The following is an 18,409-nucleotide window of genomic DNA, read 5'->3' on the forward strand; positions in this document are numbered from 1 at the left end:
GTTACTTTTTTATGGAGTAATGCAATATTGTAATGCATTACTTTTAGAAGTAACTTTCCCCAACACTGGTCATTTCTGACATCATTTACTCAGTTCAGTTCAGTTTTGAGGGTTGGGTTGTGTTGAACTTTCTTGATAATTCAGCACATAATCAATTGGATCAGATTAGCTATAGCTAATTAATTCTGGAAATAGGCCTACATGCTATTACACAAACAATTTTTTTTTGTCAAAGTACATTTTAAGAAAGACTGTGAATGCTTCCTTTTTAAATGATTCATATAAAATGCATATTTTATATTCAAAAAGTTTTATATTTCATTTTAATCTGCTGCTTTTCCTGTATAAATTTTCTCCCATAATGTGCATTTTTAAATATATATATATATATATATATATATATTGTAAACATGTTCTTTTTTTGTGTTTTGATATATAAATGCATCATTTAATCAGTTTTTTTTCCCAGTAATGAATAATATCAATTAATTATGAGGCTGGATTAGATCAAATTAAATCTGGAATTTCCCTACTTTTTTCTCTCAATTAGGCAGTGTGTAATTTATATTCGTTTAAACAAGCATTACATTGTACATTGTAACACATACATTGTAATATAGCCATATATAAATATAATACAAATTTATTTAAATTATTTTCAATATGAATAATAATAAGGTTTTGCAGATTAAATGTTCTTTTACTGTTTTGATTTATATATATATATATTATAAGGTTATATCTGACATTTTTGTCAAAATTGAGTTATTCACATATTCTTATTCTGTGACAACTTATTTACATTATGTGATAGATTTTTTAATGTTGTGTACATTTTGGGACTTTTCTATTTAACCCGTTGAGCGGGACGGTCCCACATACGGGATTTAGACCGTTCGGTGACGTCACATAACTGCCGAATTCAAACTGTGCTTTCGCGCTTTAGCTGACGCTGAGCCAGAGAGAGACCTGCACTGCGCTTGTCATTTTATCACAACTGTGCAATGTTCTTAACCACATAATGCATATTTTAGGGTTCAGACATTTAAATACACATAAGTACTGGTAAAACAATACATTTAGAGTTTGAAAAATACACACACATGTCTATGGAAGCAACAATAACAATCCATTCAAATTTAATTTGCCGATGTGTTTTATTCATATCAGATACACATAGTGTAAATAACTATAAAGTTCACTCTATTCTTCACCGGCCACTTATTACTTGTATTTTTGGGAGAAATTGATGAATTCACGTGCTGCAAATCCGACTGACAGGACTCTGAACTGCAGCGCGAGCAAACATGGCGGCGCCCATCTCACATTACAGATCACGATCAAGATCATTTAGAAAGGGTTTTAAACGACAAAACACACTCATTCACACATATTTGTAAATCGGAATATCAGATAGCTCATGACATGGAATGCACGTTTGTGAATATTTTAAATAAAAAAGGAAAAGAAATAAAAGCGATCCATCTGTCATACAGTGTTATTGTGGCCGCGGTGTGTCATGTGACAAGCAAAAAAAAAACTCACTGTGGGGGGACCGCTAGAATATTTTAAACTCGCCACTGAAAAGGTTAAAAAACTAAAAGATTCTATCTACACAGTCGAATAGAATGCAAAAATATCTCAAAACTACTCGGAATGCAGATAGAACCTTATAATTCCAAGGGGACGATATATATATATATATATATATATATATATATATATATATACACGTGTGTGTGTGTGTGTACTGGTATATATGGTTTATGAGGACACAAATGTGTATAATGATGACATGGGTACTACAACGTAGACATGGTTTATGAGGACACTTCCTGTGTCCCCGTAAAACAAAAGGCTTAAAAAACATACAAACCGGTGTTTTATGAAATCCAAAAATTGCCAGTAGTTTTCTGTAAGGGGTAGGTTTAGGTGTAGGGTTGGTGTAGGGCAGGGGTGTCCAAACTCGGTCCTGGAGGGCCGGTGTCCTAAAGAGTTTAGCTCCAACCCCAATTAAACACACCTGAACCAGCTAATCAAGCTCTTACTAGGCATACTAGAAACTAAAAGGCAGGGGTGTTGAGGCAAGTTGGAGATAAACTCTGCAGGCCACCGGCCCTCCAGGGCAGAGTTTGGGCACCCCTGGTGTAGGGCAATAGAAAATACAGTTTGTACAGTATAAAAACCATTATGCCTATGGAGAGTCCCCGTAAACCACACAAGTGTGTGTGTGTGTGTGTCTGTAGATAAATATATACTGTATCTACAGTAACATCTAATTTAAACAACATTTCATGAAAAAAGATACAATGAAAGTGAATAGTGATTGAGGCTGTCAGTCACTAGTGTCTTTGAAGAAGAAGAAGAAAGTCATATACAGGTATGGAACAACATAAGGGTAGAATCATTTTAATAAGATTAAATTCATTTTCATTTTGGGGTCAGTTATTATGTTTATATATGAGATACACAGAACAATGAGTTGTGTCAGGACACTTTATATATTTTTATTCATAATATTAGGCAATATATATTCACATCTCTCCGAATTTGCTTAATTTAATATATTATCTGTACACAAATAAGATGACTTCATATACCTTTTTTCAAAATTACACTTCAATCTGCTTTGACATACACACTTGTACAAGTTTACAGATAAAATTAATTGTCTTGGATCAAAATAAATATGCAATAATCATCTACACTAAATGTCACCTCCCCATACACATTCACACAAACACACACACACACACACGCACACACACACACCTTTGACACTTCCTATTCCACTGTCAGTATTAAATCATACTGTGACTGTCTATACAGTTTGTTACAGAGCTCAGTAAATACAAACATACTCATGCAATAAAATTCACAGCGGGAAGATGGACAGTTAATGAAAAGATTATGGGTATCATTAATCAAATAAAGTAAATGCAATTAATAAGTTATGGATTTCTAATCTTTATATTCTCTCTCATCTCACATTGGTATCTTGCTATGTATGTAACCATATGTAACTGGAGCCCCATTTCCACTTATACTGTGCTATATAGTACTGTGGAGTGCTGATGTAATTAGCATATTCAGGAGCAAATATAAAGAGATTGCATTTTGAAAGGGTAGCAAAAGGGCATAAATATCTTACACACAATAACTGAGCATCACATCAAGACAAATAATACTGAGCATCTGCATTAAGCCCAGTCCAGAAATATATAACTGCACTTGAGATCACATTATGCATCCACACAAACAAAGCACTTACACTAAGGCCTTACTTAAGGCTAAATTCCCTTGATTTATCATATTCTCATATTTCCCCTTGTATTAATGTGATAATTCAATTATATTTGTTCCTCCTCTCCTCAATTATTCATACAGAGGAAATAAAAGAGGAAGTATGGCGTTATGTTTTTATCAGGTCAAAACAGGCCGTCTGGTAGCCCAAACCAAAAATCATATGCACACAAAGCTGAATTAAAAACATCATGACTGGTTCACAACTTCTGTTAAAAAAAAAGAAAATAAATAATATCCATAACAAAGTCTCCAACATTCAAGGACACTTGAAAAGACAAGTGTGTTTGTCCATAAAAATCATTGATAACAATAAAACACATCCTTGACACTTCACTGTTGAATGTCAAAGCATGAGAAAACTTTTCCTATTTACAAATATCTCTGGTATTTTGTTAAATTCATAACATGGGGGGAGAGGGGAGAGAGGCATAAGAGGGGTAAGGGGGGAGGAAGGGGGGGGTAAAGGGGAGTGGAGGGGGGGAGGGGGGATGGAGGCCAATGGAGGATACTGGGGCAGATACTGGGCGGCCGGCGGCGCGTGGTGGACAGTGCCGGATGCAGAGACTGGAGGCGGCTGAGTGGGAGCAGGGAAGGGCGGAGGAGGAGGGCTGGCGAAGACGAAGTGAGGTTGGTGCGCGGGGTGGGAGGCCGGGTGTGGCGTGTGCACGTGGGCGGGATGGGAGTGTGCGTGCGGGTGCGGCTGCGAGTGCGACAGTGTGAGAGGCGGCTTGCTGATGGCGCCCCCTCTGGCTGAGTGTGTGGGCTGCGTGTGGAAGAGCGCAAACTGCGGATGAGGGGAGAGTGGGGAGTGAGGAGAAAGGGGGGGAGGGAGGCCGGAACCCATGTTGCCCATGGTCCCGTAGCAACCCTGCAAAGTATGCTGGGAGATCGGCTGGTATGGGGAGTGCACGGAGGGGTTGGGGTGCGGCCGTCGAGGCAAGGTGACCCGCTGAAGAGTATGGAGGCCCTGCTGCCCAGACGAGGGTACGGTCTGCATATGGAAGCGATGGTGGTGGTAGTACGGGGGCGGAGGCTGCCCACTGACACTGTTGCTGGTAGTGTGGCAGTACTGGGCGTGCAGGGCCTGGATCTTGGAGGGCCCCCCCGCATCTCCCGGGCACAGCGAGGACGGGGACAGAGGCGGCGGCCCTCCTGTAGTCGGTGGGGCCACAGGGGCAGGGTAGGGTGGCCCCGGGGGGATAATAGGACCCGGCGCTTTGGATCGCTTGCCCCCAAACAGGGAGCCCAGGAAGGATCCAGTGTTGTTGCTGTTGCTCCCAGTCCCCATTCCAGTCGTTCCTCTCTCGGTGTTGCTGGAGGCTGGCCCAGCGCCAGTCACCACAGGTGTGTGTTGCTGCCCCGGCCCACCCCCCACCCCCACTCCGGGGCTCAGGATGGGGCGTTGAGGCCGGAAGTCTTCTGTTCCATAGCATCCCGGGAGCACGGTGGCTACTGGGTAACGCTGGTGAGGCCGCGGACTGCTAATGATGGAACCCTAAGACAAAGAGAGTTTGGGGAAAGGAGGAAAGACAGCAGGACGACAGAGCCAAAAGCGAGGGTTCGGGAAAAAAGTGAGGGTGTGCAAAGAGGAGCAGGAAGGAAATGTAGGCAATAAATGAGAAAGAGAAGAAAAACATTGTAAAAGGATACAGAGAGAATGGTTGTTTCAGTGGGTGGGGAGGAAAAACAGGGGTGAGTTGATTAGGGTAATGAAACGACATTCTGTCAGCATCATAAATCAGAACATAATAACACAAACACATGTACCCAACTATCTATTACATGTCCCGAATGCCAATAATGCCAATTTTTATATAGATTTGAAAGTTCAAGTGGGATTTAATTTCTATTTTGTGTAATGTGCTAACAGGAAATTACTCATCTGTGTAGTTGCCATTAAAGTCAAAATGAAACAGCATTGTAACCCGTTCTACTTCTGTAATCAAACAAGTAAAACTGAATATTCAAATAAGATTAAAAAAGAGGAGGTCACTTGCTTACTGGAAAGACTTTAGAAAACTGAAATACAAAATGGTTTCATGTGGGGCCTCGAATACTACATCAATCATTTGTAAAATCATAAAGCAATTAAGAAATCAATAATCCAATTATAAAATGGATAAATTATTAAAGATGAAATAATTCACAATTTGATAATCAAAAACAATCGGTTAAAAATACATATAAATAAGCAAATAGAACTGCAATATTGAATGCACCAATTGTGTAAATAATGATTTTAAAATAAAAATGGAAAATATGCTTATTTTACTTCTAAATGCTTTTTTTCAGTATCTATTACCCCATTATTGATTTTCTGCTGAACCTGGAAGTGGCACCCGATCTGCTGTCATTAACTGCTGGGTCCCACTATTATTGAGGCTATCTTTGGTCAATGCTGTTTCTTGTGTGTAAATCATCATTTTATGATTGCCCTATAGTGCACCGATGAAGCATGTAAAATAAAACCATGTCTGTGCATTAAAAAGGTCTATTTTGAATTCATACTGGCTTAGATTTATGAGGGACACCTAATATAAAGTAGGCCTCAATATAAAAATCAACAGAACTGATATCACACAGTCACTAGTCCATGCATAGCACTGCACATACCAAACAAAAATGCACAAACCACCTCCAAAACAATAAAATGCACAACAAAACCATAAGAGAATAAAGACAGACATATTTTGACATATATCAATGTCATGCTTTAATTCTGGGTCAATGGGATGTCTTCCAGTCCTGATGTCTCGGAGTAAAATCTACAAGATATTCAACAACGTCCCGAATGACTTCAGATCTTTACATGCAGTCTCAATGACTGATGTTATTGATTCATTGCCTCAGTCACGTGTACATTAACATTCCACAGACCACACATGGTCACACATGATGCATACACATGGCTCTGTGTCTATGGTTAGGACACATGCAAGATGGCGCCGTGCTTTGTGTGGGGAATTCCAGGCAGACATGCGGGTGGTTCGGGTTTGGGGACTAAAACTAAAGATACAGACCTCTGCTTCACTCAGACTTACTTCCATTGTACTGTCAAGGGAACCAACGCTGTTTCTGCGGCCACGTTTCCCTGTTACCCAGTCAGCAGATGTCAGTCACAACTGCTTTGTGTGTGTATGTGTGTGGGTGAGTGTATTGGCAGTCAGTGTTAATAGAAATCGTACTTTTTTGTTGGTGTCCGCAAACGTTGAGATTGTTTTTAACCTCAAAATCTAACCCCAAAATTTACATTTTGCCAATTATACCATTTCTTTTTTTAAATTTTATATTTGCCCCCAATGTAGAATGGTGTTAAATTATCATAATTAAATTGGTTGCCAATCACAGCAAAGTGTCTCACCTGATTCAGACAGGTCCCTCAGTGAGGAGCTGAGAGCAGTACGTTTGAGGCCCTCTCCTGGTGAATAGTTGTCATCCAGACTAGGCCTTCCCATAGTGCCATTCACCACTTCATTCTTGACCCCACCCACTCCTCCAGCCATAATGCTGTTGGTGAGCAGGCTGGGCCGCATTACTCCCTTCTGCTTCTCCAACTCAGCTGCAGGTGGACAAAAAAACAAATATCAGACCTAGTCCTAAACAGGCAAAACATTTCCAGCATCAAGCAATTTGTCTGTACACATCCTAAAAGCCATTTTACGATGTGCCATTTTTATCTTGTTTACTGTGTGTTTTCTATGAGTCATGGGGTTGACCAGATAGGGTCACTGTAAATCTATAATGTTAATGTTGTAGTAAACCACAAGTAGAGGGCGCCAAAATAAAGTGTAGTTGATTTATGAGAGCAGTAGTGGGTCCTGTACTCACACTCCACTCTGTATTTCTCCATGTCCTGGACCTCAGCAATGCTCTCCCTCAGATCACTGACAAAGCGTGTGCGGTCCTGTTGACTAGGGGCCATGAATACAATCAAAACTTTACGCTCACCTCCCGGGATAGCTGATGTTAGTCTGACACCATGAGGATAGTCTAGGGGAGAGAGAGAAACACATTATGTTGTATTCAGGGTTCCTAAATAGCAATGTCACATTCCAATTTGTTATTAATATATTTGATATTAATGACTATTTTTTGGTACTATATTAATAGGTTTAAATGATGTTTTTCTGTATTTTTGAGCAAATAAATGTCGTCTTGGTGAGCATAAGAAAGTTTTTTTAAACATTACTTCAAACAAAGAAGAACTAAAATTAACCAACTTGAAATCTTACAGGAGTTCTGGAACATGTGAACCTGCATCTCCACCAGAGGGAAGGACTGTCTGAAACTGTACGTTACGGAGGTTTTCTTCTTCTGGAAGATCTTTGTAACCTTGAAGTGTAATAACAAAGAAAAATAACAACAAAGGATTTTAATGTGTATTAACTTTTTTAGATGTTGCTAAAAATACATTGGACCAATTCATTTTGTATGCATGGATTATTGATATGTGTTATTGACATTACCACAATCAGATCGTTGAAGAGGAAGACCTCTCTCTGGTGAACTCCAGACCTTTGAGGACGGTTGGGGTCCGGGACTTCATAGAGCTGACAGCAGCACACTAGTCTGCGGTGGGGCAGAGACAGAACCTACACACAGAGCAGATGTTTGCATTTACTTTGGAACAAGCAGTTCATCAAGAAGGTCAAAAAGTATGATTTCACACTGACAGAACACTTCAAAGTAACAAATCAGGTCTCAAAGATTCACTATTCTCAAAGATTCTAATCCAAAAAGATTTATAAATTCAAAATTGCCTCAGTGGAACTCACTGGTTTCTTGCCCACTATTACTCTCTCCACCGCCTGGACCTGAGAAACATGGTCATCGTTGGTTCTCAGTTCCCATTTCTGAATGCGCTGGTAGATTCCAACCAGTAAGTCACGTGGGATGTCCTGACCATTATCCACCCCTGAGAAAGAGAGAGAAAAAAATTTCATGCACACAAGAAGAGATTTTTAGTGTATAGGCACAATCCCTGACAATTACGTGCAACATTTAAGAGCAGTTTGAGAGTGTGTTTGTGGTTGCCCACTTATGTAAGTGCCAGTGTGTGAAGGTTTGAGAGAGATTTGAACATCACCTCTCAAGTTTTTGATGAAGTCGTCCAACTTCATCTTCCTCTCCACTTTGATATTGGGGCTATACATGTCTGTGTTGAGGAGGATGATGGCAAAAGCTAGGATGAAGATGGTGTCTGGGTTCTGGAACTGTCTTACCAGTGCTGGATTACAAACACAGTACCTCTGACTGCAAGACAGATGCAAAGAGAGAAATAGTGTTTGAGTGCAAATATTGAAGGATAGATAAAAAACATGTGTTTTATAAACACATTGTTCCAGATCTGAAATCTGACGGAATGAGCCATGTGTGATGGCATTGTAAAATAGCTGATATATGTGCAACTCTGACCACTCATCAATAGCAATTTTCTTTTAAGAAGGGCCTTTAAGTATTGTTAAAATCATTGTAACCCATAGCCTCTCATGTAATTTAATGAATGTGAAGTACTAAGGGCCAGATTAACTAAACAGGGCAAATTAGCGCAAGAGCACAATTCCAAAACAGTGCCGATGGGTGTGGAAATTTCTGCGGGTGATTTACTGACTGTGCAAATTAAAGAACCCAGATGCAACATCTCATTTCTATAATGACAAACGCAAACTACTAAGCACAGCGCAAATTAGAGTAAGGATATGTTCGGATTTGGATCATTTGTTCTTCTGGCATTCCAAATAAATAAATACGTGCAGAAAAAATCTTCTCCCTTCTACCACACGCTCTGTTCTCTGCTGTGCCTCCTCCTAGCAACAACAAATGCAGCCATTTCAAGCGCAAAATAGCTTAAGACATGCTTTTTTGGGCATTAAATAATGGCGCAAATACCAGTAATTTGACGAGCGCCAACATTAGCAAATCGTGTTGCGTGATTCATTTTAATACTCTCCTCCCATAAATTTTGCGTCTGAAAGGGAAACTTCTACAAATGCATATTCAATCAGGTCAGGCGCAAGGTGTCCACGCCTTTTCAGTGCTAATTCTTCACTGCGTGTCTTTAGTAAATCCTGACAGTACTATTTTAATTCCAAAAGACGGTTTGTGCTGGCGCAAGCTGTTATTAAGTCTGTTAAGTGTTTTGAGTGTTTTACTTGTGTACTAATTGTGTATAAGCACATTCACATACCTGAAAGCCTCAATAAGTCTTTCCACTTTTTGGGCCTCTCCTTGGACTTTTATCTGAGCTTGAAACTTCCTCAGAGCATCATCGAGATCCATTCCGGAAAAGTCCATTTCATCCACAACACAACTGAGAAAAACAAAAGTGGAAGAAAACATTACATCTATACATGCTTATGCCAAAACATGCATCCAATTGTTTGTGGATCAAGAAAAAGCTAAATATGTCTGTCTTTATTTTCTGTGCATTTTTTTCTATTGTGATAGGACAGCTCAAACATGACAGGAAGCGAAGTGGAGAGAGAGGGTGCAGGATTGGGAAAGGTCCATAAGTCAGGATTCGAATTCGGGACGCCCGCAGCACAACGGCGCTGTATGTCAGTGCGCTGCCCACAAGGCTATCGGCACCAACATTTTCTGTGCATTTCTTGATGTAGTATTGTACAGTATATTACATTACTTCATTGTGAATTGTGCTCCAAGGGTATTTGGGCTCTGTAACCCCAAATGGATCCGCCAATTATTGTTTAATCCCAAAATTTAAAACGTGCATGGAACAAAAGAGCATTATTAGGGTCCTTGGCCTGAAAAAGGTTGAAGACCCCTGCTCTGTTACACTGCAAGCTAAATTATGTACATTATATTGTATAATTTATGTAAAATGCATGCCTACATATCTATTCGGTATGAGTTAACTGAGGATTCAAAAACTAGGTAGTTGCTGTTAACAATTACATTTTTTCAAAGCAATTTTTTTGGAAAGTTTTTTATTTAAACTTTTGTAATTTTCTTAATTTTAGAGGATTTATTGTGTGGACTCACTCCAATACATCTTTGTTGAACTGTTTCTGTCTATTTCCAAGGAACTCTCCAATCATCTGCCGACTCAGGCCTTTTCTCTCCAGGATAAAGCGAGCAATGCCCACTGGTGTGTCTGACACAAACCCCTTCTCAATTAGGTACTGAATACCCTTTTCTGGTTTCCTGCAGTTCAAAAACATCAGCATAGTTTAATCATGTTTCAAACAGATGCATTCAGTTTCCTTAATTTGATTTGTAATTTCATAGTAATGGTAAATGGTGGGAGTGCTGTATAAAAGAGGCAGTGTTTAATTTTCTCTTACTTGTTGAAGAGGTTGAGTCCGATGCGATATTGTCTTCTCTGCACTACGTCGTTGTTAAAGTCAGGAGAGTCCCAGCTGTGCCGACTTTCTCTCTGGTAGGTCTGTTTCCCTAATGGGGGCAAGGGCTCCCGCAGACTATCCCTTGAAGAGGAGCCTGAGCTGCAATTAATGGTCTCATTAGAGTTTGTGGTGGAGTTTAGTGAGTCATTATCACCATCCGAGCCGCACTGCTGCTCCAAGCCACCAGGAGGCAGTGGTGCTGAAGAGGAGGATGAGAGCGGTGTGGTTGAGGGCTGTTGAGGAGAGGAGGAGGACGAAGGTGTGTCGGGGTACTGGGGATGATGATGGTGGTGGTGATGGTGATGATGGTGAGGCATGTGGTGTGGGATGTGCGATCGGCTAGCTGGACGTGTTTGACCTTGTGCAGCTGTCGAGGATGTTGAACGAGCATTAGGGTTGTGCTTTAGTGTCCCTTGAGGTGATCCTCCTGCTGAGTCCTGCTCGTAGACTAGTTGTCTGCTAAGGGAGCCTCGGTCTGAGCGGTCACTCATGTCCACTGAACTGTCACTAGGTGGTTCAATTGTAAGTAATGGTAAATGCCCTCCCCTTAAACGGTAATCACGGCACTCTGTGCAAGGTGTGCTTCGGCGGCTATTGCTGCTTCCTCCTCCTTCTGTGTCACGGCTATCTTCTCTACCACTTACCCCGCTTCCAACACCCCCCCAGAACTCGGTGTCTGTGCTGCTAGGGGCCCGGTCTAGAGAAAGAGGTGAGGAAGGTAGACCGTCGTCCATGTAAAGCGTAACATCACTGTAGGAGGTGGCTGTGCTGTCTTCGTGCATGCTCAAGCCCCCTGTACCTCCTCGATCCCTGTCTCCAAGACTTCTTCGTAAGGATACGTGGCTGTTGCTACTCCATATGCACTCGCCGAAGTCATCCACAACACCACTTCCATCCCCTATACCTTCCTGGGAATCATCTCGGCGTGGTCGACACGTTAGGGCATCATCAATGGAGTCGGCCAAGGACTTCACCTTGAGTACAAAGAAACAGACACTGTCAGGCAAACTACAAAAATTGTATCTTTAGGGTTTTAGCAGTGTCTCTGAGAGAGTACCCTTAAAGGTACAACTTTGTACATTATATACCAATTTGATCTCACTGCAATTCATACATATTCATACATATTTTACGATTTTGTATGTTTTCTGTGAGGGGTAGGTTTAGGGGCGGGGTTAGGGGTGGTCTTTTCATACATATTCCTACGAATTTGCCACCTTGTAAAATGCGTATGATTTTTCACAAAACTTTCTCAAAAATGAATAGGAATTAGTATGAATGACCACCCATAACCCCGCCCCTAAACATACCCCTCACAGAAAATGTACGAAATTGTATGATTTAGCCACCTCATAAAGTACAGTATGTACAAATTGCTGTGAGATCAGGCTGGTACATAATGTACAAAGTTGTACACTTAAAGGTACTCTCCCAGGGACACTGTTGTAACACTAGAGAAGGTGTATATTAGTACCTTCCAGTAACCTTTTAGGGGTAAATAAAGTTGTCCCTTTAAGGGTACTGCCCCAGTGACAAGTTGTTGTACCTCTAAATGTACAGTTTTTGCAAGAGCATAGAAACCACAGGATGTACATAGCATTATCTGGCCATGATCTGACAGTTTTGGAATCTATCTGCTATCTGCTCTATCTTGCTTTAATACAAAAAAATTTAAATGTAAACTGTATGTTCACATAAGGTGTATGGGCAAGTTATGGACACTACCCCACTGAAAAGACCAGGTCAGACAGGTACGCCAAACTTTGACCAGCAGTCTTTCTGGTGAAACTAGTTGCCCAAAAACATCTTGCTGGTTAAGCTAGTTATGAAGCCTGTACATTAGCATCCAATGTTGGGGACAGATCAGATACAGTAAAACTGAGTACTGACTTGTTTTGAGAAGGAGTCCTCTAGGTGGGTGTATTCCGGTTGTGATGGGGAGCTTGGCTCTGTGGTGCAGGTTGGAGAATGCGGAGGACCCATTCCTGGACTGTGACTGTAGTGAGTCGGGGTGGGAGGTTGAGGCTGTCGGTCATCAAACGAGTACTGCAGTCGCATGTTGGAAAGGATGATGCGCCGTGTCATGCGGCTCTCAGAAGCTGAGCTGCGCAGGCGCTCAAAGTTCTTGTTCATGCGATATTGACGGAATGCTGTCTGGATGGTACGTGCTGCTCGTCTACTCACGAAGTAACCCCCATATTTCTTCTCCAGCATCTCCACCTGCACAGCAAAACCTTCATCAGTTATATTTGCTTCAATAGATTGTGATCATGATGAATCATGATTCTTTTTTTGCATGCCTTACCTTCTTGTCTTGTAGGTCTGTAGAGAGTTCATAACTGTCTGATAGGGCTTTGCACCTCTTGTTCTCTTCTTCCTCTTGCTTACGTAGGGCCAGGCTAGCTGGCTGGTTGCGTGTACGATGTGCCCAGGCAAGGCTGGCTGGGCTTGGAGGGGGCACAAAAGGCACCCGAGGGCCTGGGGGGCCACAGCTGTTGTCCCCGTAATGGTCAGAGCTGTGCACGTAAGGAGATTTACTGCTGGAACTGTCTGAAAAAGGACGTGAAGCTGAACTCTGGGTTTCCTCCTCACTGAAAGGGGTGGGTGAGAGAGAGAGAGAGAGGGGAAAAGAGAGAGGAGAGAGAGATAATAATTCTGAGGAATGAGTCTAAAACACCCCCATAATGAAAGGATAAGATAAAAATCTCAAGCAACTCAGGAATTCATGACATTATTTATTTCCCACTGACTTAGCATTTTGACTTTCAGGAAAGCTTTAAACAGGGCAAATGACCTAAACAAGCCTCAGGCTTTCCCAGAATTATCACACCAAGACAATTAGAGCAATTCTAGTTATAATTAAGATTTGTAACTGGAGAGAGTTACGCAAGTCTATGCCTTAATAAGAGCTTGGTTTCCTTTATCAAAGATCATAGTTTATATTTAAACAATCTATTAAAACTCAAAAATTAATCTGTATGTACTATCAGAAACTTGAAATGCAGTAGTGAATTTCCTGTCAAATCAACTTCTGTTTTTGACTTCTGTACCTGTCATGTGAGAAGTTTTGGCATCATATCCAACCTGTTTTCACCTCAACTCTACACTATTGACACCTCCTCATATTCTGTTCCTCACACAACAGCTCTCATCCTTAATGACTTGTAGTCTTCCGCTGCCATAAGTGACTCACTTATCCTCCAGGGTACTATCAGAGCAAGAGTTTGATTGATACACATACCGCCAAACATACGCAGCACACATAATGACATCAATTATGCAATCTCACTCAAGGGCCTTTATACCAAAGTATAACTTGAAATAGATTCCTATGTTTTTTGAAGAAAATGCAAGTGGTGTTTTACAATCTAAAACTCACCATCATGACACTAAGGTGCTTTATGTAGTTACCAGAGCATTGCTTTGTGGTGGCATAACAATGGTTGTTAGCACATTGCTATGTGGTTGCTAGTATTCTGTTTGATTGCTAGGGTATTGCTAGGATGTTCTAGGTTGTTGCTATGCCTGCTTATGAAGTTCACTTGATATGGCTTGCATCCTGTCAATTCAATGTAATTTAATGTTTTTCCCCCCCAGTTGCTTGGAAAAGTAATACCATACTTCTCCTCAGCAATCCACACAAATTGAGGTACTATTTATGCACAAACAAGTTACACACTGATGTTTAATACTTTGTGTTTGAGTCTGCAAACACCACTGCATAAGAAATTACAGAATAAGAACAAACAGACTATTGACACAAGAGCTCAGTATACAGGGTCAGTCACCCCAGTGCAGAGGCGTTGACCCTTAGGTTTGCCATGGGAAACACAACAACATGTGATCTGAACTCATATTCCTGACACAGCTTTCTGACAGGACAGTGTGTGGGTACTTCTGAATCACTGCAGGCAACTTCCTGTTCTGTATGACTAAGTCAGAGGAGGTTATTGAAGGCAAGATATTATCATATAAAGCTAATGTACTGCAATTCAGACGTCTTACGAAACTATTCTCATTTTGGTTAAATGATTTCTCACTCTCTCAAGCCCACACAAAGACACTTACATGGATGCAAATAACCCTTGTTTTGCTGTTTATCACATGTAACAACAGGTAAGAACCATTACAGGTAACCATTACACACCTGTCCAGAAAGGGCCAGTTTGTACAAAAGCAAAATACCCTCCTGTTGTCCTCTATTGTATATAGGAAAACAGAAACCTAACAGGTTTATAACACAACAGCAGATGTTAGGGTTAAATAAAAAAGGAAACTTTAACTGTACACTTACCACATTTACTAGAAAGACCCAAATAGTTGCATAAACCCATGCACATGAACATCCACCCTGAGAGCGAAAGGGAAGTTTTGCTTCCTACAAGTCCAAATTTGGCAAGGAGTCGCTGAAACCTCCTGGAATTCACCAAAATGCTGAACTTTGTGGCTTTAGAGTTGTTCTGCAGTTATGACCAACTGTCAGGAGGTCACCACCACATAGTCACATGGCAGTGCTTAAACCCTCCCTCCTCCTATTCTCTCTCCCTCCCTTTATTTACATTACACAAAGTGCGCTGGTGTAGTTCACTGAAGTCAGTAGCTCGGAAAGAGTGAGCTGATATGTCACTGAGGCTGGAGTTTCTGGCCAATCAGCTTTAGGATCTCCTGCAATGCTTGTATTTATCATCTTTTTCTAGTTTTTCACAGAGGTGTTTGTGGTAATTGTCTATGACGGTCATAAAAGGCAGTGTCCCTCTCTCCATTTCGCTGGTCTGATTTATTTACAAATACAGGAAACCACCCATATTAGGGGTGGTTTCCTGTATTTGTATGAAGTGAACAAAAGATTGAAGGGGGAAAGGAAGATACAGCAATTGCCTTTTGAGCTGTACTGCGGGCGGCAGCTGTACCCATAAGAAAGCAAAATCATAAATGAGATCTCTTTAATGTCTTAATAGTTTCTCCCAAATGCATTGAGATTAAATAAGAACCAGCTTTTAAGATTTGTCTTTCTCTTCAGAAAAACACCCCAGTAATCTCACGTTTAAGAAGAAATCTCAGAAATGTCTCAGATTGTGTTCATATTTGGCAAAATGAATAAGGCTGCAAAGAAATGTAAATACAAACTCAAACATTTCTCATATTCATAATCATCTAAGCCAAGCGATACAAAATAATTTTATAGCACTCGACTGTACAACAAGAATCGTCACATTTGCGTCTTCATATTTTTAGGAGAACCATCTGAGACAAAACAGATGCTTAAAGGGATAGTTCACCCAAAATGTTGGCATCATTTACTCGCCCTCATGTCATTCCAAACCTGTATGAGCTTCTTTCTTATGTTTAACATAAAAGAAGATTGACTTCCATAGTAGGAAGTCAATGGGGACCATCAACGGTTTGGTTCTTCAAAATATCTTATTTTGTGTTCAACATAAGGAAAGAAACTTATATAGGTTTGGAACAACATGAGGGTGAATAAATGATGACAACTGGGCGAACTATCCTTTTAAATGAGCTGGGTTCTTAGTTTCATTTAAATCTCTTGAAATATCATAGAGCAATATGATTTTCCTCTGGGTACTTAAAAGTAAGTTAACTTATATCAAGGACCAAATAGTTGCAAATGTATTCCAATATTTCTAATAATCAGATCAGATCATTGGCCTGATGCAATGTGTTTGTTTATTAAAGGAATAGTTCAAATATGAAAATTCTCATTATTTACTCATGTTGTTCCAGACATGCATGACTCCCAACAATGGTATTTAGGCTATTTTAATAGTAAAATCATAAGGGCCATCGTTGTTTTTCTGTGCGCCATCCAGCACTTCCCTCCAGTTCAGTAGGTGATGGAAATACACCTTTTTACATAGCTACATAGAAATAACAGAAAAAAGCAGGTGAACAATTCTGCCACTTACTGGACTGGAGAGCAATGGTGGCCACTACAATTTTACTATTAAACTTGAGCCACATGCACTTTTTAGCTGATAGTCCTGCATGCTTTATTAGGCATTTAAGCACAATATACAGTCATGTATTGAATTCCTTAACCAAATATTCATTAAATTATATCCTTTTGTGTTCCATGGAAGAAAGAAGGTCATATATGTTTTGGAACGACATGAGAAGAAATAAATGGCAGCTACCTGAAAACAAATTCTAGTTTCACTATCAAGACTGTGTATTTATTCAAGCATTTGCAATGATGTAATTGTTTTCTTTGCAAATATTGATTGCTAGATGACATCACAATTCCACGGTCTGAAAAGTGCCGTTGATATACTTCACAGCTGTGTGTAGCTACAACTGTTCAAACATACACACTATTAGTTTATAGGCTACTTTACATAAGTAAATGGACTAGTTTCAAAGTTGCTTTAACTGGGTTTCGACTGGTTTTGCAGTTCTAGATGTCAACCTGCAATTTCATAAATCCCATAAACCTCCTCTGAATGAAAGCTGCCAGTTATATCACAGAGGTTTGAGCAACCACATAGCAATGCACCAAAACTAGCTTTACTTCTGTTTTACTTTAATACTGGTTTGGAAATTGGCTTAATTTAGCCCAATCTAGCATCTGCTGCCTACATGCAATGACAAACCTGTAGTGCTGTTTTATTCTAGGAATGCTGCTATAACATCTGCTCATAAAATTGTCGTCTTGCATCTCACATCTTCCTTTTCCCCATTCCTCCCACTCCTCCCACCCACTCTCTCTCACACACATGTAGGAGTGAGGAAGGTAGGGTTGCTTAGTGACAGTTGCCGTGAGACCACCGTGGGAGGTGAGGAAGTCATTAGAAAGAGTGTTGCTATAGATACGGAGCACTAATACAGTAACCGTGGGTGTTGGTGGTTAAGTTGCAGGTTGTAAGATTGTAAGACTTTGAATGTTACAATAGATATACAACTTCTTAAATATAAAGGTTCTTTATTGGTATCTATGGTTCCATGAAGAACCTTTAACATTCATGGAACCATAGAAGGTTCTTTATAGTGGAAAAATGTTCTTGAAAAATTGTTCTTTTAAGAACTGTTCACCGAAAGGCACTGGAGAACCAAAAATGGCTCTTCTATTGCATCACTGCGAAAATCCCCTTTTAGGAACTTTATTTTTAAGAGTGCATTCAAATATACCTAGCCGTGTGCATGACGTAAACATTGAATACCACCCGATCTAAATATTCCCTCACAGTTTAATAGTACAGATGATGCAATTTCCTCCCCCCTCCACCTGGCTCTTACCCACCTAGAAAATAAAGACTCCTATGTTAGAATGCTGTTCATCGACTTCAGCTCAGCATTCAACACAATAATCCCACAACAGCTCATCAATAAACTAAACCTGCTGGGCCTTAGCAATTCCCTCTGTAATTGGATCCTGGACTTTCTATCTGGAAGACCTCAGTCAGTCTGTGTCGGCCACAACACCTCGAGCACTACCACACTGAGCACAGGTGCTCCACAAGGCTGTGTGCTCAGCCCGCTGCTCTTCACGCTGCTGACCCATGACTGCACTGCCAAGTTCAGGTCCAACCACATCATCAAGTTTGCGGATGACACAACGGTGGTAGGTCTCATCAGCAACAGTGATGAAACGCACTACAGAGAGAAAGTGGCAAAGCTGGTTGAATGGCGTGGCACTAACAACCTGTCCCTCAATGTGAGTAAGACAAAGGAGGTTGTGATGGACTTCAGGAGAAACTCTGTTGACCACCCCCCACTGACCA

The 18,409-nt window shown here is 40.6% G+C and overlaps 1 protein-coding gene across 1 annotated transcript; it reads right to left on the reverse strand.

The window, feature by feature from the left end:
• Nucleotides 1-3,649: 3,649 nt before the first annotated feature.
• iqsec2b (IQ motif and Sec7 domain ArfGEF 2b) lies at nt 3,650-15,109 on the reverse strand. The gene is made up of 14 exons (XM_016232360.1): nt 14,965-15,109; nt 12,976-13,261; nt 12,561-12,890; nt 10,611-11,644; nt 10,309-10,470; nt 9,494-9,616; nt 8,393-8,559; nt 8,082-8,221; nt 7,773-7,898; nt 7,539-7,638; nt 7,135-7,296; nt 6,668-6,865; nt 6,348-6,397; nt 3,650-4,801 (listed from the first exon to the last, which is right to left on the reverse strand). The coding sequence occupies exons 1-14, from the start codon at nt 14,967-14,969 to the stop codon at nt 3,650-3,652; spliced, it is 4,035 nt and encodes a 1,344-aa protein (XP_016087846.1). The 5' UTR covers nt 14,970-15,109.
• Between the last annotated feature and the right edge of the window lie 3,300 nt (nt 15,110-18,409).

This window comes from Sinocyclocheilus grahami, unplaced genomic scaffold, assembly GCF_001515645.1.
Source record: "Sinocyclocheilus grahami isolate Dianchi unplaced genomic scaffold, SAMN03320097.WGS_v1.1 scaffold410.1, whole genome shotgun sequence".
Lineage (NCBI taxonomy): Eukaryota > Metazoa > Chordata > Actinopteri > Cypriniformes > Cyprinidae > Sinocyclocheilus > Sinocyclocheilus grahami.